The following is a 23,572-nucleotide window of genomic DNA, read 5'->3' as shown; positions in this document are numbered from 1 at the left end:
GATCAGCAATAAAGTTTTCCTCATTCACTTCAATGTCTGTATACTGAGACTTTGTTGGCTTTAGTCTAACTCTATGAACAATTTGTGATTTGTTCCAGATTTTCGTACGAGGTAATTACTTATAGGGAAAATTTTCTCTACCGTGTAAAGGGACATCTATTTACATTGCATGTTGCTGATTTTCTCATGTTCATTAGACAATTTTGGGCTTAAAAGTAGGCGATTTTCTGCAACTTTCAAAAGAACTGCTTTTGCTTTTCTGTCATAATAATCTCATTATTTTTAAAGCTTTTCAGCAGTGCTGACATTTAACTTTGTACGTCTGCTAGGTAGTCGAAATTACATTTTTGTTTGTAAATGTTATTATTATTAACTCTCAGGTCTATAGGATATATTCGAATTCGTCCATGGAAAACTTAGTTTGGAGGGCAACTGATTGTAGAGTGGTAACTTTATTGTGTTGGAAGAATGCTAGGTCTATATACTTGCGCCAATCGTGTTGTATTTGATTTTCTTATATTTTCAAGTAGCGTTTTAATGGTCCGTGTGATCTCCACTACTTCTATAGTTTGTGCATGTTTCAATGTAGCATGTCCTAGTCGGAATTCAAGTAGTGTTGAAAGTTTCTTCCGCAGTTTTGAAGTGAATTGCGTGCCTTGATCAGTCAATGCCAACGTGGGTGGGTTTATATGAATGTCGCATAAACCACCGCATTAGGTCTGTGCATACTGTTTTGGCAGACATTGAAGTGAGTGGTTGGGAAAACATATACTTAGTAAACACGTCCATTCCTGTAAGAATGTATGAAAAACCACCAAATGTTGGTATTCGTCCTCAAATGTCAACTTGCAGCATATCCGCTGGTGAGTTAGTGTTTGAACTAACTGGAGATAGTTGCGGTTGTAGTACTTAATGTTTCGGTGATTTTGCTTGAAGACAAGTTGAACACTTGTTAATGTATTGAATGTGTGCTCCAATCATGCCATCCAGCGAGCGCTACCAGGACCTTCAAAATCCTTCAAAGCGGCTCAAGCATATGCCGACATGATCTGGAACAGATGGACTCGCGAATATCTTCCTCAGTGGAACCAAAGATCGAAGTGGTCAAAAGAACATGTGCGAAACTTGAAAGAAGGCTGTCTAGTATGGCTAAAAGATGACTCTGTGAAACGCTGTGAGTAGAAGCTGGGACGAATCATTGAGATCTTCACTGGCAACGACGGTGTTGTGCGAGCAGCGAGAGTCAATGGCACATGGAGAGCTGAACCGGCCAATCGTGAAGTTAGCGCCAGTGTTCTACGATGGTGTTTCCGAGATCGAAAACAGGGACGGCAATGTTGGCGCCACTTTAAATCAGCTACAAAAGCCCTCAGACAACATGAAATAACTTTTGAAGCTGAAAAAACATAGAATTTGTCAAAATTCAAAAATGCTCAAAACTGAAAAATTTTACAAGTTGGGACCGAAAATTTGTACACCCCTCCCCGATTTTGGGAAGGCAAAACCTGAGCAACCCGAAGTTATGGCACACTGTTAGGCTAACATGTAAGCTTTTCATGGACTCAACAACCTCTATCGCATCAGACTCACAAACGCTATTAGCACTTATATGGTGCAAAATTGGCCTTTTCTGATATTGTCCTTTTTTGTTAATTTTCTTAAGTTGTTTTTTATGATTATTTAGGTTTTCATTAAAGGTCAAATACCGTACACTTGAGGCTTTTAGCGCTACGTAATAACCATCCGTGCTTATGTCAACAAAAGCAAATATTGCAGTAATTTGACTTTTACGATGTAAATATTGATCTAAATCGCTTACTTGATTAACCAATCATAAACGAGTAGCAATGATGTTATAAATGATATTTACCTTATTTACTTTAACCGAATTGTTTGACTGGTGAAACCATGGTGTATTTAGAACCATAAGAAACTGTTATAAAAAGCATTTGGCTCTCAGATTGGACTAAAATTTGGTTGTTCATCAACTTACGTCTTTTATTCTTTTTATTCTAAGTTTTGCTGGATCTTAAGATCTTTAGAGTTCGAGTTAGTTGAGCTTTCTTATAAGATGTTAGCAACATTACTATCACTAGCTCAAGCCTTCCAAATCTCAGCGCCGGATTGAAAATAGATTATCACTAAGGATTTTCTTAACTTCAATCAACAAAAATTGAAGTTACAGTCCTTTAATACGTCCAAGCGACTAATTGTTTCGACGAGATTTTGTGGCAATGGAACTCTGTAAAGAACCAGGCAGGCGTAAAGCTCGAAAAGCAGGCTTTTTTGTGACTGGAGTGGGCAAGACGTAAGAATAACTTGGTCCTTTTTGGCTGTCCTCAAAGGCGAAAGGAGAAGCGTCATGTAGAATAGCATGCAATCTCAAAATTTTGTACGATTCGGAATACTTTGCAAAGCTAGAGTCATTAATACCAATGAGCCCACCACGGGCTCTTAATTTTAATGAAACATCCGAGTCGAGATCAGGGTCTACGTAAAAACAAGTCGCAATACAAGAGACAGATATCTTTCACTATTCTCCGAATATTTTTCTTATACTTCTTGATATATCTCTGAATACTTTTTAAATTTTATCGTTGTCATCCAGCGCTCCTTGCCAATTAACACTTCAAGCCTGATCCCCTAGTTTTTGTAGTGCAGGGAACTGATAGAAAAATAGAGAAAAAGAAGCATAATAATTCAAACCTATTCCCACTTAAGTTAATCCTCTTTATTCCCACGTTTAAGTTCTCTATTTGTTACCACACCATCTGTTTCCATGTTCAAGTGTCTTGATAATACCCACTTATGTTAACCCTCTATATTCCCTGGTTTGAGTTTCATAAAAAATGCCCCTTAGTTTCCTAGGTTTAACTATCGTAAGAAGACGGTGAGGATTGCGCCTATATTCCCATGTGTAAGTATCCTGGGAATGACCACTTAGGATCATTCCTGGTATCCCCATGTTTAGTATCGTATGAATATCCTCCGCTCATAAAGCTCTTTTTGTGTACTACGGATGAAGAAATCTACGCTCAATGTGCTTTCCATTGAAAGCACTCTTAGCTTTCTACGTGAATTATATCGGAAAGAACAAGCGAGGTCCGAACAACAGACCTGTCTCTTAAATATGTTCTTCAATTTTGAGAAATTTCTGGAACAATGGGTTGCAAAAATGAACAATTGCTGCCAAATTGTTGAAAACAAATCGGGAGCAGAAATAGTGAAAAATACGGATAATAACCTAGAGATGATGCGTTTCAAGTTGATTACGAAATGTCTCAAATTGCTTAAATTTTAGCCCCGAGATTTATCTGAGTTGACAGCAGCCGAAAAAGAAATTGAAGAACTTTTTAAGAAATATTCGGAAAAACACAAACAACTTGTCAAATCACAAGATGAGTGCTCAACGTTTAGAAGCCTCATTGCCAATAAAGACACACAAATCAGTTCTTTATCCAATGATGTTGAACGATTGAATAGCAATGTGCGCTCTGTTACATGTGATAATGATCGCTTGGTTCTGGAACGCGGAAGGATAACTGAACGAAACATGACACTGGAGCGAAACAATGAGAGATTACGAAGAGAGAACAGTGGGTTGAGTGAATTAAAAGCCCTGAAGCCAATTGGGGATATCGTTACTAAAAGAAAGTTAGTTGATAAATATATTAACTTCAGTTGCCTATATCGGGCATTTGTTGTGTCAGTTATTAATAGCCGCGAAGCGATAGCGGCTATTATTGGGCACATCGTAGTTTTTGTTTCTGATTAAGTATTAGAGTCTTGAGTTTTTGATTTCGAATATTGATTTTGAAAAAGCTCTGTTAGGGTTTTTAATAGCCGCGAAGCTATAGTGGCTATTATTGGGGATATCGTGGTTTTTTTACAATTCAAAGAATTTGAATTGTATTGGTGCGCTTTTTTTAAAGATCTGTTCACGCTTTTTTCGGCCTCTTCACGTCAGTGAGAAGTCAAATTAGAGTGATGATTTTGGTCACACTGAAATAGTAAAGGGAGAGAAAAATTGAGTAGGTGTGAGGCGTGACCTTTTTCAAAATACCATTAAAGTGGAGTGAGAAACTGGTGTTTGAACAATTTGGCGGTTTTTGAGATGGATTTTTTTTTCTGGAGCGTCAATTTGACTTCTGTTCTAAGATTTTTCTATCCTTCGATGCTTTAAGGAGGGTACATATGTGTTTACTTGCCTTTGCTTGAATTCTTTAAGGGCAAGCTAAAACTTCTTATGAGTTTGCCGCTATTTGTCTTAAAATATTACTGAATTTTTAGGTTTTGCCACTTTTTTGAAAAAAAATCATCTGTTGTCCTATCACTTAGTATCATCAATGACGCGTCTGATTGGTTGCTAATGAGGCGTAAAATAAGCTAATCAATGGCTCGAATTGATATCTAGTGGTTTTCATGACTTTGACACTACTTTTTTTCAAAAATTTTGAGTGAATTTTTGAGTTCTGCTAATAATTATTGTACTTTTTGATGTCTTATCATTTAATCTCCTAGGTAACAGGTCTTTGATGCTGCTAATAGGGGATAAGTTTATCGATTTAACCATTTTTGTTCAAAGCTATTGCTTTCTATGATTTCGACAATAACTGTTTTCAATAATAATTTTCGAATTTTTTTGAGTTTTCCTAGTATTTCTTGTACTTATTGCTGTCTTATCACTTAATCTCATTGATGACCAGTCTCAAGGATAGTCATTGAGGACTTAATTTATTGATGTAATTGTATCCGTCAGCAGCTGTTGCTTTCTGTGACTTTATACTAAGTGTTTTCAAAATTTTCAGCGAGTTTTATTGCGATTTTTGGTTATTTTTGTCTTATCATTTAATATCAATGAGATGACTCATCGACATTTAATGTCAGATTGCTAATGAGAAATAGAGGAATTTAGTTGGCAGTTTGAAATCAAAGCAGTTGCTTTTTGATGTTGATCCTGTCTTCAAAAATAAAAGTTGATTTTTTAGTCTTGCTTGTTTTTGTTGGTGTTGTGTTGTTTTATTGCTTAGTCTCATTATTAACAGCTCTCATTTGCCTTTTAAAGCGGAGTTAATGATTGTCAGGCCATAAATTAATGCAACTGTTTAAATAATAGGACTTGTTTTGCTATGTTTTTTAATTTGTCTCCATTGGTGATTCTTGCGACCTGACTTCTTGCAATTGACTTTTTCAATGACTTCAGTGACTCTACTGCTTTGCAGTTACAATTTGTGCGCGTTTTGTCATTTCTGCTTTTGAGTCAATAGCGTGAAGTGCCTCAATCAAAAAAGTAACTTCTGAACTCACTTATGGAACCTTCAATTTTATGAACATTTAGTAGTTAAAGATCAATAGTGAGCATCTAAGTAGTACCAAGCTTTTGATTTCGAATATCAATTTTAGAAAGCTCTTTTAGGGCTTTTTTCTTTTAGACCGTATGTGTCATAAAATTGATAGTCCAAATCTAACCCAAAAAAATCCCTGTGGTCTATTAAAGGAGTGATGGTCGATCTGTCTATCTTATTTCTTTAGTTGTTTCATTTCATGGAAGGCCACAAGCATCTATCGCGGCTGTTTCCGGCAATCGTCCCTTTTTTACAGGTGCCCTAACTTGGTAAGGCCTTAGTATGGCATCTTATAATCTTAGACAAAAACTATTAAGATCTTTTTAATTGCTCCAAACGAAGTTTGTAGCAATTATATTAGTCTTGTGAAGTCTTTTTTTGCGATTTTTCGCTTGACCGATTTTTCGTCTGACCCATTTGACTTTTCGTTCTCGAAAAAGGGATAAACAGGTAGCGACCAGCGGGTATTTAGTTCTCTTCGAGCATTTCAGCTCACTAGTCTCAAAGTATGCGATTGACAGAAACTGTTTTGGAGACTTATAATTATGGTGTGAAGGGTGGTTCTATAACCACCCACCTATGACCCAATTCCATGACCCCAACCCCCCCCCCGCCCACAAAACACCTCCCCACGGTGCACCCACCCCGGAATTTTTCCGAAAATTACTCTGCATGAAATATGATGCTGTGAAGAATTGAAGAAATCTTTAAGCATTTTTTAAATCTTCAAACTGGTCATTTGTTTTGCCCGTTGGATTAAAATTGATCTTGCCATTTCCAGCTACAAGTGTTCGTGGGCTGATGGGAAAAGCTGGATTTCCAATTATTTTGTGCACAAAATGGTTTTATTCTTCAAGTTCGTAGCAATTATTTGTCTTGCTGTATGCTTCTGCTATAGCTTTGATTTTTTTGTCGAATTGCTGTTCAATCGACCTTTGAGGTTCAAATTTTTTTTCTGTAAACGCGCATTTAGTTAAGGCTGAGCATTTTGAAATCTATTGGGTACTTGTAGCCTTAATCGAGAACCGCTTATTGGTTCCAGTGGTACGTCAGAATTTCGAGGTAACTTTTCCACAATGACATAAACTGGCTTGAAGCCCGCAAATAGAAAATTGAGTAGACACGAAATTCATTAATAACGTGTACTAAAGTTTTTGGCAGTTTGTTTTTGGCCTAGTTTATGGGAACTTCAGGCACTGCTGACTTTCGACATTGAACAACTTGCACGCATGTGTTGCAACTTGATCTTCTCAAGTTGAACTAGTTTACACTTTCTCAAAGTTATTTGCATCTATGATCAATGGTCAGCTGTAAATGATAAATGCTCTTTCCGAAAATTATATTACATTAAACATGTCTTGTAAGGTGAGGTTCGCTCCCGTTCAAATTAAGGCTAGGATGTGTGGTAAACCATTTTTGTGCTTGCTGATTTCACTGATTTTAAATATGAAACTTGGTGCTGCTATTAATGCTTCTGGTAGTACCTAACACTCAATTCAAATTATCGGATTAAATTGTGAAATACATTAAATGACATCGATATTTTCTCTCTTGCTCTTTTTGAAGGAGTAGGTCAATTTTAGAGAAGAGGTTCCAAAACGAGTGGAGCATTTTAAAAACCTTGCCACCACTACTGATGAAGCGATGCAGCTGCTGGTCAACTACTGTTTCCTGGTTGATTCAGAAGTGGATGCTCACAAATCCGAGATCCGCTCTCTCAAGCGAAAGCTAAACAGAGTTGCAACGTGCACACAATGCATCAGTGACAATGGATGCGCCAGAACCAGAAGTATCCTGTCAGCAAGAGGAGGAATGTCAATTAGGGCATCAAAAAACACCGCGGGAAAGGCACCCAGAAAACCACTGGCTCTGAAGTGTGGCCAAATGAGCGCCCCTGTGCCGGCGAAAAGAGCCAGAATGTCCTCTGAGAGCAGAGGAGCCACTTATGATTCCGACGAGGAGTTAGATCAGTATTTAACTCTGACTAGTGTCCCGGTGCAAGGTTGCAGTTCTTGGACCAACAGTTCTAATGGTGCTACGTCACATGCCGTGAGCCTAATAAAAATTTTATTGAGTTCCATAGTAGTCTTTTAAATTGTGGGAGTTCTATCCACGCTCAGTGAGAGGTCTTCAGGGCTGTGGAGACCTTATTCTCCACTCGACGGTGTTTTTATTAGCCGCTAAGCGATGCCGGGGCTATAATTGCTCTTAAGTGTTTTTTTTTACTTTTGAATTGAAGTGTAGTGTGGCACTCTCATTTGTTTAGATCTATTAACACATTTTGGTCACGCCTAAACAGGAAGTGAAGCAAAAAATCGAGTGGCTTTGCGCCGTGATTTTAACTGTAAATTTCAAGTCAGCATGAAAAACAGTTTTTGTTTACTCGATAAGTTTTTTATTGACATTTGGCAATTTGATTCAATTATTAATAGCCGCCCTCATCTTCTCAGCCGGCTATTATAGCGCTCCTTTTTTTACAATTCAAAGAATTTGAATTGTATTGGGGCTCTGTCTTTTTGACGGCTCGAAGAGGAGTATTGGTTTTCTCTCGGTCTTTTTAACGACTGGAAGAGGAGTATTGGTTTTCTCTCGGTCTTTTTTTTTACAGGAAGTAGTCTTGTTCACGCGGCATTTTGACCTAAAAGCGAAAGTGAGAAAAGCTGTCAAGGTGAACAGATTTTTGCTAAGCGAGAGAAGTTTTTTGATCATGCGCTGCGTTCAGTGAACGACTTTTTGACTTTGAAAAATGTTCTTGAGAGAACGGCACATATAGATAACCGTTTTTTTCGTCCATTTAGCTCAATTTTTTGGCTTGTAATTTGGTTTTTTGTAGAAATTGTTTTTGATTGATGCTGCATTAATATATAATTTTATGAAATTGATGCCACAAAGTTTTGCAGAGCCTAGTAATAGTTTTCAAGTGTAAAATGGGCTCATATTTTCAATTTTAAAGTTAATTTTTGGATTTTTTTTGTTATTTTCTTCCTGTTTGGGTCTTCGAGCGGACTTTTTTTTTAAAATTCAATGTATATGGCAACGTTTGATTGGCAATTCGTGCATTGAACAACTCTTTTGAACGTGACTTCTTTTTTGTTTCATCAAATTGTACACATACTAATATTTTTTGCATTTTTTATTTATTTTTTAATTTTTTTCTCTGGTTTTACTTAGAAGAAAAGTGTTTCTGTGCACTGCCAGTGGTTTAGTGTCCTTTTTATTAATAACTGATTTGTTTTTTTAAGTCTAATGTTTGAAACTCAAGGGAAATTTGTTTCTTAATTACAATTTTAATATATTTAAATATAATTTTAATATTTTGACAATTTTTGCAAAGTTTTTTAGTTTAGCGAAACTCTGTAACCTTTTTTCAGTTTTTTATTTCAACAGAAGCATGCCTGCGTAATCGTTTTGAACCATTATTGCTTTATAAATATATGTACTTAATTTTGTATCGATATTTTTTTGAGTGTATTTAAAACGGAATGTAAAGTCAATGCCGCTTGTGAAAACTGTGTTTAGGTCAAACGGCTGAACTAATCAAAAAGCAGAGAAGAGAGACCAATTTTTTAATCATATCGTTGAAAACCAATGTATATGTTAAAGGCGAGAAAACTAGTTAAATAAATTTTGCTAAGAGCACGAAATTTTTTGATCACGTTTGTCTTTTTCAAAACAGTTATTTAGTTTTAATTCCAACTTTTTAATCAAAGGAGTTTCTCACAATTGTCTAATCTAGTAGTAGTGTCTTTGGAAGCACGTTTGACCGTCTGAAGAAGAAATAACTCCTTTAGATTCAGTCTTCGTCTATTTTTAAACATTTTGCCTATTTTAAGCTTTTCTAGCTTTTTTGTATTCGTTTTGAGTTTCTTTGACATTTTCGGAGCGGTGTGGTTGAAACTAGTTGTTATAATGGTTTTGGTGGTTGTTCACTATGATTGATAGTTTTAAACTTTTGATCAAAATTGGCTTAAATTTGACCAATTTTTTGCCGATTTTTGTTTTTATGGTTCTTGACTATCTTCTGACCTTACGCTTCCTGCTCATTTTTTCTCTGCCAAATATAAGTTGAGAGTTGCTTTTTAGGTGTTGAGACTATGGACTGACACTTCAAATCTAGTCAGGGCAATTTTCTCAAACATAAAATTCTTATTTTTACAGTTTTTTGTTCTTAGCGGTTTCCAACTGTCAATTGATTTTTCTCTCCCTCGTTTTGGATGAGTGAGCTATCTGGAAGAAAATGTTGTAGAAAGTGTCAGAGGAGTAATGGTTGGGAAGAATTGTGATATGAAATTAAATATTGAATACATATTAAATATATTTAAATTAAACAATTCGAATTATTGTTTTTTTTGCTCTTCTTATATTGTTGTTTTTTTACTTCTCAGTCGAATTTTGGTTGGATGACTGATGAAAGAGAGATTGTTATTAACATTTGCTCTAATGATTCGTTTGTAAATTGCATTTAGCGTTTGCAGCGATTTTTTTTAGAGATTTTTACTCTAGCGTTTTGTCTGTCATCTTCTTCCCGTTTCGAATGTCTTTTTATGAACCAATTTTATCGGTTGTGTGTCAATAGTTAAGAGTCTGATGAATATATGTAACAGTTTCCTGTATCAAACTATCTGTATAACAGGTTCCTTTACTAATAGTTTTTTCTGGACTTTCCACTAAAGTTGAATCAGGTTGTGTATCAGTTTTTGTCAAATAATTTTCTCGTATTTTTCCGCTTGTTTCAAGATGCTTAGTGTAATTAGGTGGATTATGCATTAGTTCAGTGAGGATGGTCACTTTTCTACTTCAAGTCGTTTCCGGAATTCATCCGGCTATGTTTTTTTTAAGATCTGCTCATACATTTTCATGATTTTTGAAGTCAAATTGGAGTAGTGATTTTGGTCACGCTGAAACAGGATGTGGAGCGAAAAAGCGAGTGGTTTTGAGGCGTTAGTTTTTTTCGCTGCAAATTTAAAGTAGAGTGAGAAAAGGGTGTTTGAACAAAAATTCGCTTTCTCGCTAGTGGTTTTTTTGTTCACATGCGGCAATTTCACTTCAATTTTTATTGTTTTATTTTTGGAACGGATTTTTTTCTAAATGGTTTTCCCAATCCATTCATAGTTCTTTCTAGGCCTAGTTTTTTCTTCAAACAAATTTTTCTTTCTCGCTAGTGGTTTTTTGTTCACATGCGGCATTTTCACATTTATTTTCAGTTTTTTTCGATCTGATTTTTTTAGAAATGGTTTTCCCAATTACTCAATAGTCAATGAAAATTCTTTGAATTGTGCGTCAGGACTTGTCCTGCTATGTTTTTTTTACTTCGTCGAACTTTTTTTTCGCTTTACCTTTTTGTTGCTTTTTCGACATTTTGCGTGAAATCTTTTTGACTTCTCTAGGCTAGTTTCACTCTTCTGTCATTCTGCTCAAAGTCCTTTTAAACAGCAGCTGCTCAGCAAGGCAATTCAAAATGAAGAGAGTCAGTATAAAAAAATCAAAGTCAAGAAATAGAAACGGGATCAACCCATAAAGCCCATTTTTAGATGCCCGGTACTTGAAATTTGTTCTCATAAGTTCTGGTTACTATCTATAATGCTTATTGGTGTTAATACTAGACCCTGTAGCCTCTCACTGAGAGACAGGAGTATGTTTAACTACGAAACGACATCAAAGTAAATCGCACTTAAAAATGTTTTTGTACAAAAATCAATTTGTTGATAATTTCTTTTTCAATCCCAATAGAGATATGGGAATCAACGGCGGCTATTTTCCGGCAATCTGCTGGGTATGTTTTATGTTGAATTGCTCTCAAACGTTTGTCGCAATTATATTAGTCCTGTGGTCTTGTTATGCAATTTTTCGCTTGACCGCTTTTTCGTCTGACCCATTTGACTTTTCGTCCTCAAAAGCGTGATAAACATGTTGCGCTCGGAAGGTATTAAGTGGCCGAGCAGCGGGGTTAGAGCATTACGCATTACTAGTCTCCAAGTATACGATTTACCGAAACTGTTTTAAATAGGTGCTAACAATTATTTTTGTTTTCTTTTGATCAGGTCGTTGCGACAAAACGTGCAAATTTCAAAATACCAGATCTCTGCAGTGTCAGACCCCAGACTGCCATATATTCCTCGAGAATTTAAAATTTGCGTCGTCCCTGTCTCAAGCAAGGTTGCATTTTCATTTCACATATACCGTCATTAATGACTTCGTCGCTTTTAAAAAATTTATCAGTCTTTTTTAGTTTTGCCTGTAGTTTTATTTTTTGTCGTCCGCTGACTTAGTGTAAATAATGAAAGGTCATCTTGTCTCTCTAGTGAAACATAGTTAATTCTTGATAGGGTTTTTTCATATGTAAAATAAACACGGACTTCAAAAAACTTTTGAGATATCAGTTTTTTATGTCTGTTGTTTTTGTTGTCTTCCTACTTAAGTCTGTGTAATGACCGGTGTCCTAGATTTTCTGAATAACACAAAAGAAAACACAAACCCGTCTATGGTTTAAGCTCTAGTACCTATTAGTTATAACTTATTTTAAGACCATTTGTTCTCAAAAAACAGCAATTTTGTATTTGAATGTGCCTGTTAATCTATTTGGTTTCTAGTCTGTGTCACGATTGACAGATCTTATTTATTGTTTTATACCAGAACTGAATAGATTTGATGTTGAGTAAATGTTAAGTATATAACTGAGTTTTTATCGTTGCCCGCATTTGTATTTAGTTTTGTGACATTATCACTTGATTGTTTTCTAGTTTTTGCTTTCTTTTGTTCAGTTATTTTGTTGCGTTGAGATTGGACGTTTTATATAAGTACTTTTTGAAATTTATGTCGCTTATTTTCCAATAGCTCGGTGCAATTCGAATGTCTCCAAAATTTCTGGTCCGTCCTTTACCTGTCTCATTTGTTTTCTACAAATGTGGTGTTTACCGTCTAAGATTTTGCGTAAATGTTTACTTAATATCTGGTTATTGGATTCGATTACTTAATCAATGTTTCAAAAAAGACTGTTTTGCAAAAAATGAGTTTTTATTATAATTTTCTGTTTAATTTCGTTTTTAATAACCGCAAAGCGATAGCTGAGGCTATTATTGGCCTCCTCTTAGTTTTTTTTATTTCGTCACCCGGATTTTTGTTACGACCATATAACATCACAATCACCACTTCATATCTACTTTTTGTCCATTCCTTCATGCAACTTCAACTGAATTGTGTGCCCGACGTTTTTCACTCTTAGTGGAGACTTTTTTCCTTCTCTTGGTTAAATTTTTGGTCACACGTGACTTATCTCACTCTCAAAGATGACTTCCTCGCCCTGAAATTGACTTTTCTTCATTTTAATTCAAAGAGAGGAGGTCAAATGAGTGCTTGTCACTCTAATTGAAGGGTATTTGAGGGCAGATAGTACACGCAGCAATAAGTTAAACAGATTGTTAATGAAAATATAACCAGCATTAAAAATTGTTTTTTTTTGGTTTGTTTCTGTTATTAGTAGTATGGTAATCCGCCATATGACTGTAGGGGGGGGGGGGGTCCGACCCCCCCCCCCCCCTACTAGACTTTCTACCTTTGAAAAACAGAATTTTGCGTCAAAGTTTTTTGTTCTAGTGAAAAGGCGGATTACCATACTTGTATTTTTAAGGAAAGTTTTACGTGGGTATTCATATAAGGGTAGTTTTGGAATAATTCTTTCACCGCGCGCATGAAGGGTATTCATTTTGTAAATTGAACTTTTATTCCATTTTGGAGAGTTGGAATTGTTTAAACTTGTCAAGTTTTGTTTATAGTTATTGAATTTAGGGGGAATTAAATCAAAGCGGCGGTCTGCCTTGGAACTTTGTTTTTCAAAGTTAAAGTAAATTAATTGTCAGTGTTTGGGGGATTTTTACAGAATTGGTTTTACGGCGAGAGGCAAAAGTGGGGGGGGGGGGGGGTAAATTAAAATTGGAATGGGTGTGCAATTGTGGTTGGGTAAATTGGACTGCCAAGTTTGAGAGTGGTGGAATGCTCAGAGTAGTTTTATGAGTGTCTGCAACTTTGATAAAACTTATGGTTTCCAGGGCATTGGAATGGGTCTTAAATTGGGAATTTTGTTAGAAATAGCACCTTATTTCTTGTATGAATAGAGCTAGAAACGTTTTACTATGAACGAAGCGTTATGAATGAAAGAAACAAGTCATGATACAACCGGTTTGCACTACGTGTGAGCTTACTTTTACAGATTCGGAAGAAAAATTGAATCACCTTTCCAAGTTTCATAAAAATCGATATTTGAAGTACTGCAAAAAGTGTGATCAGCCAATTTTTTTCTTATCCCAATTGTCCCATCACCGTCGCCATAAGTACTTCCTCATATCAAATCCACTTTATTGTTTCAAGTCCCTTTGTTCTGGTAACATTAAAGACCAAATTTGTCCTTTCTGTAAAACAGCTTTTTCTACAAAAAAAAGAGTTATATTTGCATCACTTATCTAACCTTTGTCAGGGAGACAAAGTGGGCAAGATTTTTGCCAGGAGAACGGGAAAATTCAGCTAAAGTAAGCGTTTTTGTATATTATTAGCCTGATTTATTAAAAAGACCATTTGATTAACAGTATTTTATTCTTTGTAATTTGAAACTTTCCTTTCTTATTAAAGAGGTACTAATTCAAAATACAGAATGAATACCAATTCAATCACTCATCTATATAAGCGCGGGTGCGTTTTTTGAGCAATAGTGGAGACTCTTCACTGCTTTGCAAAGTAGATTCTTGTCCTTCTCGAGAAATTATTGGTGATAATAAACTCTCGCTGTCTGCTTCATCATCCGTTTTTGGACTGATAGCCTTTCTTTTTCTGATTTTTTTCCAATGAGAAGTTTTCAGTACTCGTTGAAGTGGTAGGGCTCTCTTCCGTTTCAAGCAAAATAAAAGGATTGGGGGACTCCTGATTGGTTTCATCATCTTGATCGGATATCAAATTGAAATCAACAACATCATTCAATTGTTCATTTGAGTATGAGGGTTGATTGAAACCAGGATCAGGGGTCTCCCAACCAGACGCTTCCCCTCCTTCAGGTAAGTCAAAAACTGTACATTTCGGGGGGTTCTACTCCCCAGTCAACGTCCTCACAAATTTTTTTAGCGAATATTTCTCTCAGACTGTAATGTCCGAACGGTATTGTCGTTGTACGGTCTGTGTTGATGTATCGCTTATCATCGTAGGCACTTAAAGCAGTCTTATTGTTACAAACAGTATGATTTTGATGCTTTTCAGAGCTAAATTTTATGTTTTCGAGTCTCAAAAGATCGCCTTTCTGTAATGTTTTTTTTTTGAACATTTCGTGTGTTAGTTTGGTCTGTGCATACTTCTTGGTCCCCTTGGCAGACATTTTAGCATTCTGCCCTGCAATTATTGAGTATAATTTAGGTTTTAAGGCGCAGAACTCTTCAATTGGCATGCCTGCAAGTTCGTCCTTAAACTTGAGGACAGTTTTTTCATTGGATCGATCATGTAGTTGATGATTTTCTGGGAAGTTCGACAGATCGAAATGGCTTCTCAACCTTGAATTTTTGGCTAAATCTTCATAGAAGTTCGGACTTTTTATTTTGTAAATAATTGAGTCTGTGTCAGAATATAAAAGAGTACACTCGGTTTCGATCTTCATAACATTATAATGGAAATCCATCATGAAGAGCTTAGAAAGTTCCAATATGCTAGCTCCTACTATTGTGGGTTTTGTCCAACTAATTGAATGTTTCTTCCTAGTAATTAGGGAAAGGTCTTGATCCACAATTTTGATTGAAGAGATGGTTCCTTGTGAGGTGGCGTTGAGTAATTCAATATCATTCCTAATGAAAGTTACGGTTACTCTATTTCTTAGGCTTTAACACAGTTTGCCGAATGCGGAGTTAGACATTAATTTATAAAAGTCTTGATTCAGTTTTGACTCTGCTTGCTGACGTTTGTTGGTGTTCAGTTGAATGCAGGTTGAGAGCCATTTCGACTGACAGAATTTGACTGCGCGATGCAACTTGTTGACTTTTATTCCATTCGATATGAAAAACTTTAGGTTCCGATAATGAGTGACATAGTTCATTTTTGAGTGATACGTCTGTCTCAGTTTTTTAATTTTACTGTTTGAAACGTTTAGAGCAGTTTTCAGTTCAGACTGATATTCGCTCAACTCTATAGGATCAACAGGTTCTTTATCTGATATGAGAGGAAAGTCAGTGTTTATCATGTAAATCATCTGGGTAGTGAAGGTCCACTTCTACAATATATCCTATATCCCCCTCATCGTCTGTGTTCAGAATTTCGTCCAAACTGATTTCCTCTACAATTTCAAAGTCCTTGAGGGGGAGAGGATAATGTAGCATGACTCCACCGTAAAGGTTATTGGCATCAATGTATAGTATGGACGATGGTTCTTTTGATTCGTCAAAATTGCTGAGGAGTGAATTGTTGACTATTTCCAATCGAGAACTGTACACTGATGCCAAACCGCCTCGGATCATTCTTTCCGTTAAATCTAAGATGTTGCGATCTGTTAACAATTCAAGGTCGGGCTTGCAAACTGAGGCAGGCGCTCCCTGACAAATTCGAAGCGGTATAAAACTGAACGCAATCGAGCCCGTAAGTCTCATAGCACACTGTTCTTAGTTTCTCAAACCAGCAAGCTAGTTGGAGCACATCTCCTGTTGAATAAAGCTCGAGAAAGTCTTTGAGGTTGACACAGTCGAACTCTCTGAACAGTTTCCAGAGTTGTTCAAGTTGTTCTTGCGTGATATCAACTTTATTAACTCTGTTTTTCAAGTTCTGAATGTTAGGCAGTGATGTTTCAGACAGCTTTTTAAACGAATCAACATATGAGTAGGGAAAACTACCTTTTTTTTCAACAGCTTTCGTTGATCGGCTGAGTATCCTCTGATCGTAAATTTGTCAGCAGGTGAGGTTTGGATTACCTTATCTAAGCTACCTGGCATAAATTGGAAGCTATCTATAAATCTTAGTTACTCGTAAACAGTGACTTCATTTGTTTTGCGTTTTTTCGTTTCATTATGTACACCAAAGTTCAAGGCGATAAGTTTTTTGTCATTAGTAGGAATAACGTTAATTTTTGTATCCTGTGAAGCTGAGTGAAGTGCTTTTACGATATGATGCATATCATACTTCATCATATTATGCGCAACAATTGGTGTAAAATTGATGGTTCTCCGCTTCAGGTTACATTCACTGTGAGCAAATCCAATGAAACTTCCAGTAAAATGACAATGGTCTATAACTTTTTCAGCATCGTTCACGAATTCATTATTACAAATCCAGCAGCAGTTGTACGCTTTTTTGGACGGTGCCACCCCATTGAATATAGGAAACTTACGCTTCTGGTTGTAGAAAAAGCGTGCTAGTTTTTCCAGTTTAGCCAGAAGCCTTTCCATGCAGTCAGTTCCTGTATATATGTCAAAATGTATCGGCGTAGGGTTATTTCGCTCAATCACCATAATACAGTAACTGCAGGGTTGATGTTGATCAATAATACTTGTGCTGGAAATTTCTGGTCTGTTCTTGACTGGACACAGGTACAATCAATGATTCTAAGTCAAGGTAAACCACAAATGGTGAAAACCATCTAGCTGCGTAACTGTCGAACACTAGTTTGTTTTTTCCTGGCTCAGGCATTCTGATTTCTACTGCGTCATTATCGTAACAAGTTTTTTGATGATTTTGAAACGATTTTTCAGATGCACTGACGTGGAAGCATTTTCGGCAAAGGAAGTTTCTATCACGATATTCTTTACCACTGATCTTTGAAACAAGCTTGAGTAAGTCGATGATTAATACATAGTGATACTTTTCACCGTCGCTGAGAAGAAGTAAATCCAGTATGAAGGGAAAGGTTTTTCCTGTTGATAATCGAAGTGGTAGGAGTTGTTTGTCGTGATACCTTAACAAAAAATTTTAATAAATGTGAGATTTTTCCATGGCTCAATTTTTTTGTTTCTTAGAGATGAATTTCAGCTATTCTTTTTCATTTTTTATGTTTCGTTTTAGTTTTGGGTTTTACTTTCAACTATTAGACACCATTGGAACTTTTAAAACCTTCTTACCTGAAAACATTCACCTGAACTTCGTTCATGTCCTCGAATTTTGAAATGTCCATCAAGCTCATATGCATATCGAAGTCGCCCACAGGTTGCTTTGCTGGTGGGTTTTCATTGCTGTAGGTAAGGACGTTCGTCCTTGGTCTAAAACAATTGCGGGGTGGTTCCAGAGTTTCCTTTTTAAACACCAGATGGTATCCTGCAGTGTAACAATACAAGAAACAATTTTCATCGTTTCCGTTATGGATGTTGAGCAGGTTTGAATCTCTCCTTTACAAATGCCCTTCTGCAAAAGGTATGAAACTGCTGCCACGGACAGTTACAAACCGTACCAGCTTTAGTGTAACTTTATCGATAGACGACAGCTGCCAACCGCTTCCATGGCTAGAGAAGGAAACTAGTTTTGTAACGATAGAATCCACTAGCTCTGTACGTTTCATCTGAAAGTCCAGTGTGATACAGTGATACTGTCTCAGTATTGAAATAAACTGTAACCCTCTCGGTTTCCTCTGCTACAGGTTTTGTGAGGCTCAATTCGACGGTCAATTGCATTTTTTGGGCATACTGGTTTGTGTGTTTTCTCACAATGTCTGAAGTTTCCTTGCGTTTTGCGAAAAGGTACTCCATAATGTCCAAACTAGTTGACTCAGGAGTGATCTCATAATAGTTGATGCTACCATTATTAAAAGGTGTAAAACAACACTCTTTCGGATGCTCAATTCAAAAACGTATAAAGCAACGTATAAGCTCATAAAACAACGTATTATAGTCAGTCTATAACTCATCGATGATAGCAACGTATTAAGATTGTAACGTACATAGCAACAAGTGAGAGTTTAGACGACAAGGTTTTTGATGCTCTTTTACGGGTTTTTTTGTCTGATGTCATTGACGTCGGAATCAGTTCATAATCGATCAAAAATCGTCTAGAGAACCTAAAAATATTAAGCCAAAAACCACCCTAATTCGTACATATCATGGTTATATTTACTTAAAATTAGGTTATACGAACTTTTTCCGAACACTATACGTAAATTGGAACGATTTCTATGCGTATTTAAATACTTGAATCTGATTGGTTAATATTCTCTCGCTTAGATTTATTTAGTTACTAACACCCTCCGGCCCAGAAGATGCTGGGAGAATAGGTGCTAATTTTACAAGCGGGCGAACGAGCGATCCGGAGGACGTGCGCAATACGGCGGAGCGTGCGACGCTGTCGGAACCGTAACGGAGTTCAGTGATCCGAGCAGTGGGGTAGTAACCCCTCGGGTTGGTCTCTTCAACCACCCAAACCAAGTCACCGGTCTTAAGCTGATGCTCGGCAGGCGTCTGCCACTTGGAACGTCGGTTCAGCGCCGGTACGTATTCTTTGATCCAACGAGACCAAATAGCGTTAGCGTAAGACTGCGCGCGGGCGTAACGTTTACGGTGATCAAACTCATCTACGCCAATGATGGACGGGAGACTACGTGCTTGGTTACCGAGGAGAAAGTGATTAGGTGTTAATGCGCCCAGGTCGGACGGGTCGGCGCTTACGGGCGTTAACGGACGTGAATTAAGTGCATGTTCGACCAGACAAAAAGTGGTACTTAAAACCTCATCTGTGAGGCGACGTGTTCCAAGGATTGTGTAAAGTACGCGCTTGAAACTACGTACTGGCCTCTCCCAGATGCCACCCTGGTGTGGCGCACTGGGCGGGTTGAACCTCCACTTGATGCCTTTGTGGGCAAGTTCCACGGCGATGTTGATAGTGTTCCACTTTTCGATGTTCTCGCGTATTTCTTTTCCCGCGCCAACAAAGTTAGTGCCATTGTCTGACCAAATAATGGCTGGTGTACCCGACGGGAGACGAACCGCTCCACTCCCATTACACACGAACTGGCGTCCATGGAAGGAACGATTTCAGTTAAGCATGTGAAGAGGAAACCCCACCTCTTTTCGGTAGTCCTACGTACAGTAACATACAGCGGGCCGAAGTAGTCGACCCCGGTGTTTGTGAAGGGAGGAGACTGGTATGCGAGTCTTTCTACTGGGAGGTCAGCCATGATTGCTTGGATAGTGGCAGCTCGGAACTTTCTGCACGTGACGCAGTTTGATTTAATTGAACGCAGTGAGGATCGTAACTTGAGGATGGTATAACGTTCCTGTATTTTAGCCCGCAGGTAGTCAATACCTTGATGATGATGTTTAACGTGGTTGTGCCTAAGGAACAACTTTACATATGCATGGCGTGCGTCAAGAACGATAGGATGTTTTACATCAAAGTCAACTTCGACCAACCGCTTGATGCGGCCTGCCGATCGGATTAGACGGTTTGGCCCAATAAAGTGAGAAAACGGGGCAATACGGCTGCTCCGTTTAACGGGTTTGTTTTCGAGAAGATCTTTTCTCTCTGCATTGAATGACTCCCCTTGCACAAGATACTGGAGATGACGCTCGGCTTCGTCAAGCTCCCTGGGGTCTGTGATGCTACCATCGACATTACGGTAACATTCGTGAGAAGGTAACAAGCGGAGTGCGTACGCTGTTATCCGTAGCAACTTCTGATAAGAACTGTACTTATTTAAGGGAATTAGTTGCGGGGGCGATTCCTTAGCTGACTTGGTTACGGATGCGGCCAATGATGTATTGGTTTCGTCAGTTTCCTTAGTTACTATACCAAGTTTGATGTTATTAACTACTTCAGTGCTTGGTTCGAACGGGAGTTGCTTGGTTCTTAAGAAATCTGGACCTCTCACCCAGCTACTGGATTGCAAAACCTCAACGGACATACCACGAGTGCCGGCGTCTGTCGGATTATCGCTTGAGGCAACGTGGTTCCATTTGTCAACGCTAGTGTGTTCTAAAATCTCGCATACGCGGTTTGCAACAAATATTGGCTGCTTGCTTGTGGAGTTGAGCCACTGCAAGACAGTAGTGCTGTCAGTCCACATATAGACTTTGTTGACATGCACAGTAAGGGCTCGACAGATATCTTGTTTCAACCGAGCGGCCAGTAAAGCAGATTGCAGCTCTAGCTTTGGAATTGTCATCACCTTCATAGGTGCTACACGAGCTTTACCCGGGACAAACGCAAGCACCGTTTGGGGACCACTCGAAGTAGCTACTTGAGCTCGGAGAAATGCAACGGCGCTGAAGACCTCTTGGGAACTATAGCCAAACATGTGTAGTTCCAGGTGTTTAAAGTTTCCCGAAAAGTAACTCCTTGGTATAGTGATTTCGGCAAGCTTTGGTAGTTCTACACTCCATTCGAGGATCCTTTCTACAGTGTCTTTTGGTAATTCTTCATCCCAGTGCTGCCCGCTGACACGCCAGATGTCCTTTAGTAACAATCGGGCACCAACAGTAAATGGTGCCACTAGGCCGATGGGATCAAACACCTTAGACACTAGACTCAATACCAAGCGTTGTGTTAAAGACTTAGTTACTGTACTGGAGGTACCCCGACTCACAACTAGAGTATCATTGTTGTGATCCCATTTCAACCCAAGCACGTGCGAAGAATCCTCCTTAGATGAGGCAATTACTTTTGGTTCGGTAGACTGAGTTGACCCATCAATTCGATCAGCCAGATTTGATACATTGCTTACAAACTTAGTAAGCTTGAACCCACCTAGATGGAGAAGATGCACCAACTCCTTCGATCTTTTGAGAGCCCTCTCAGGTGACTCCACCGAATCCAAGTAATCGTCCATGTAGAAGTTTTCTAGGACGGCTTTGGTTGCTTCCGGGTACTGATTAACATTGTCTCGGGCCGTGCGTTGCAGTGCGTAGTTAGCGCATGTGGGCGAGTCGTTAGCCCCGAATATATGGCGCGTGTATTGATACACTACAACATTTGTTGTGGGGTCCTCCCGCCACAAAAAACGCAGTGTTTTGGGCGAACGGCGCGCAACGCAACAGGGAACGGAACGGAACTAGCGAAAACGCGGGTAGTAAACGGGCGACGCAACGGACGGGACGAAAACGCTGAACGAGCAACGCACGAAGAAACGGGAAACGAGACGGACGGAACGGAGGCGTTGAGCGAGTAGCGCGCAACGAAACAAAGGCGGGAGACGATTACGCAGCGAGCGGGGAGGTCGGGAACCACTATGCTAGCAGACCGCAGCAACAAACTCAACCAAACAAACTAGCCGTAACTCCAGAACAAACTTAAGTCACACCCTAAGGAAGGAGGAGAGATGCTACTGCAAGAGACAAACTAGCACAAGTCATTATGGTGCTTAATATATACAAATAACGAACTAATTTACGGCAAAGCAGTAGTATACTAAATGGAAGAAAAGAGCAAGAAAATTACTAGCCGTAACTCTAGAATAAACTTAAGTCACACCCTATCAATATTCAAACAATCTAGCCGTAACTCCAGAATAAACTTAAGTCACACCCCAGAAGGCAACAAACCAAACCAACTAACAATCATACAGTTACACGCAAACATAGAGCAGCAAAAATTAATATACTACAGCAGGAAGGCTAGTAAATTAGTAAAATTGAAAAGTCAAAGGACAATCCAGCCGTAACTCGAGAATAAACTTAAGTCACACCCTAGAAAGCTATAAGACCTAAACAACAAACCAGCATACTAGCATACTCAACATACTACAGCAAAAACAACATACTTCATCACATATGACATACTACATCGAAAATCGGAAAAGTAGCGAAGAAAACGAAAAGCAAAGTTTTGGGAGAGCGACGTTATTGCGAAAAAAACGGAACACGGACAATTGACGAGTGAAAGGACAAAAAAGACGCGTACGAAAAACGTTACATGAATGAGCGACGAGAAAAAATTCTGAGAATTCGATAATTTTTTCTTTAGGCCAGAGGTTGTGAATTTTTTTCACAACATTGCTGTGTGTATTGAGTTTCACTCAATTGACGAACCTTCTGTTTGAAAAATCAAAAATTTGACAAATTTGTCACAATTTTATGCTTTTGTACAATTTTTTCAAGATTTGGTCAATTTTTTTGCAGATTTTTGATTACGGAACGGTAATCCAATAAACTGCACGGTTTTAAGCTTGAAAATACGGTTTACAAAAATTCGGTATTGATTTTGTAAAGTTTTTTAGAATTGCATCGAAATTGACCAAAAATTTTCAAAATTGAACAACTTAGCATAATGTTTTCTCGATTTTCTCTATCAGAGGTAGTTTTTGATATACGAATCGACTATATCTATTTTAGCAAATTTTCGATAATTCGACCAAAATTTTCAATATCGATGTTTATTCGTCTCAAAAATTATGTTTGTGGGAGGGATTAATGGTGCCCGATTATGTATATTTATCTCTTGAATAAATCGTGTTCTTTTTTACTAATTCAGACCCTAACGGAATAAAACCAGGGTTGGGTTTTGCCGTCTAAATTAATCTTTGAATACTGCACTGCAAAAAAAATTTAAAGTTTTGGTTCTGTCTTACAGTTGAAACCTGCTTCCTGCCTCTGTCTCAGATGCTGGGTCCACAGTTGCTGTCTGGAGTCCAAAAGAAGGAAGTGAACATGCGCAGGCCATGGGTAAAAATCAGCTGAACTCCTACCAGATACTCGTCATCCGTTTTAGCGGTCTCGTCTACTCGCGGAATTAGAACAACCATACGTAGATTGAAGGCCTTGTTATAGGCATATTGGACAATGATAACACGGTCCAAATCAATGCAACTCATAATAAGAGCAGAGAACGATCGAGACTGTTCTATTGCTCTCTTGATCCACAAATATCCAGGAGCTATCTCCCACATCCTCACTCAGTACAATTTGCTCCAGTTTTGCAAGGCCATCTCTGGTTTTGGATACTACTTTGTCCACTGCAATTTGCTGTTCATTAGTCGATCTCAACTGTTCCTCCCGCTTAGTCCTCCATTTTCCTTGTAGTTTACCACTTTAATGAATAACAGCAAACCAGACGAAAATGTGGCCCGTTAACAGCGCGGCACCAATATTAAAGGTGTAAAACAACACTCTTTCGGATGCTCAATTCAAAAACGTATAAAGCAACGTATAAGCTCATAAAACAACGTATTATAGTCAGTCTATAACTCTAAGTGACCTATAACTCTAAGTGTCTGATCGAAGAAACTGTTGGTTTTACAGGGTTTATGTCTTCAGGAGCCATGTCGTAAATAGGTAAACCATGTTCATTGTTGACAT

The 23,572-nt window shown here is 38.1% G+C and overlaps 1 protein-coding gene across 1 annotated transcript in view; it reads left to right on the top strand.

Annotated features, from left to right (window-relative positions):
* LOC142347902 (uncharacterized) overlaps positions 1-23,572 on the top strand; it is a 121,091-nt gene that overhangs the window by 43,334 nt on the left and 54,185 nt on the right. Inside the window, exons 2-3 of the mRNA XM_075399063.1 lie at positions 3,302-3,654; positions 6,929-7,394. Of these exons, the coding sequence (XP_075255178.1) occupies positions 3,302-3,654; positions 6,929-7,394 (819 nt within the window). The remainder of the gene's footprint in view (positions 1-3,301; positions 3,655-6,928; positions 7,395-23,572) is intronic.

The sequence above is a fragment of the Convolutriloba macropyga genome, chromosome 10 (genome assembly GCF_964194025.1).
Source record: "Convolutriloba macropyga chromosome 10, txConMacr16.3, whole genome shotgun sequence".
NCBI lineage: Eukaryota > Metazoa > Xenacoelomorpha > Acoela > Convolutidae > Convolutriloba > Convolutriloba macropyga.
The sequence above is the reverse complement of the archived record's forward strand: the minus strand, read 5'-3'. Positions and strand labels throughout refer to the sequence as shown.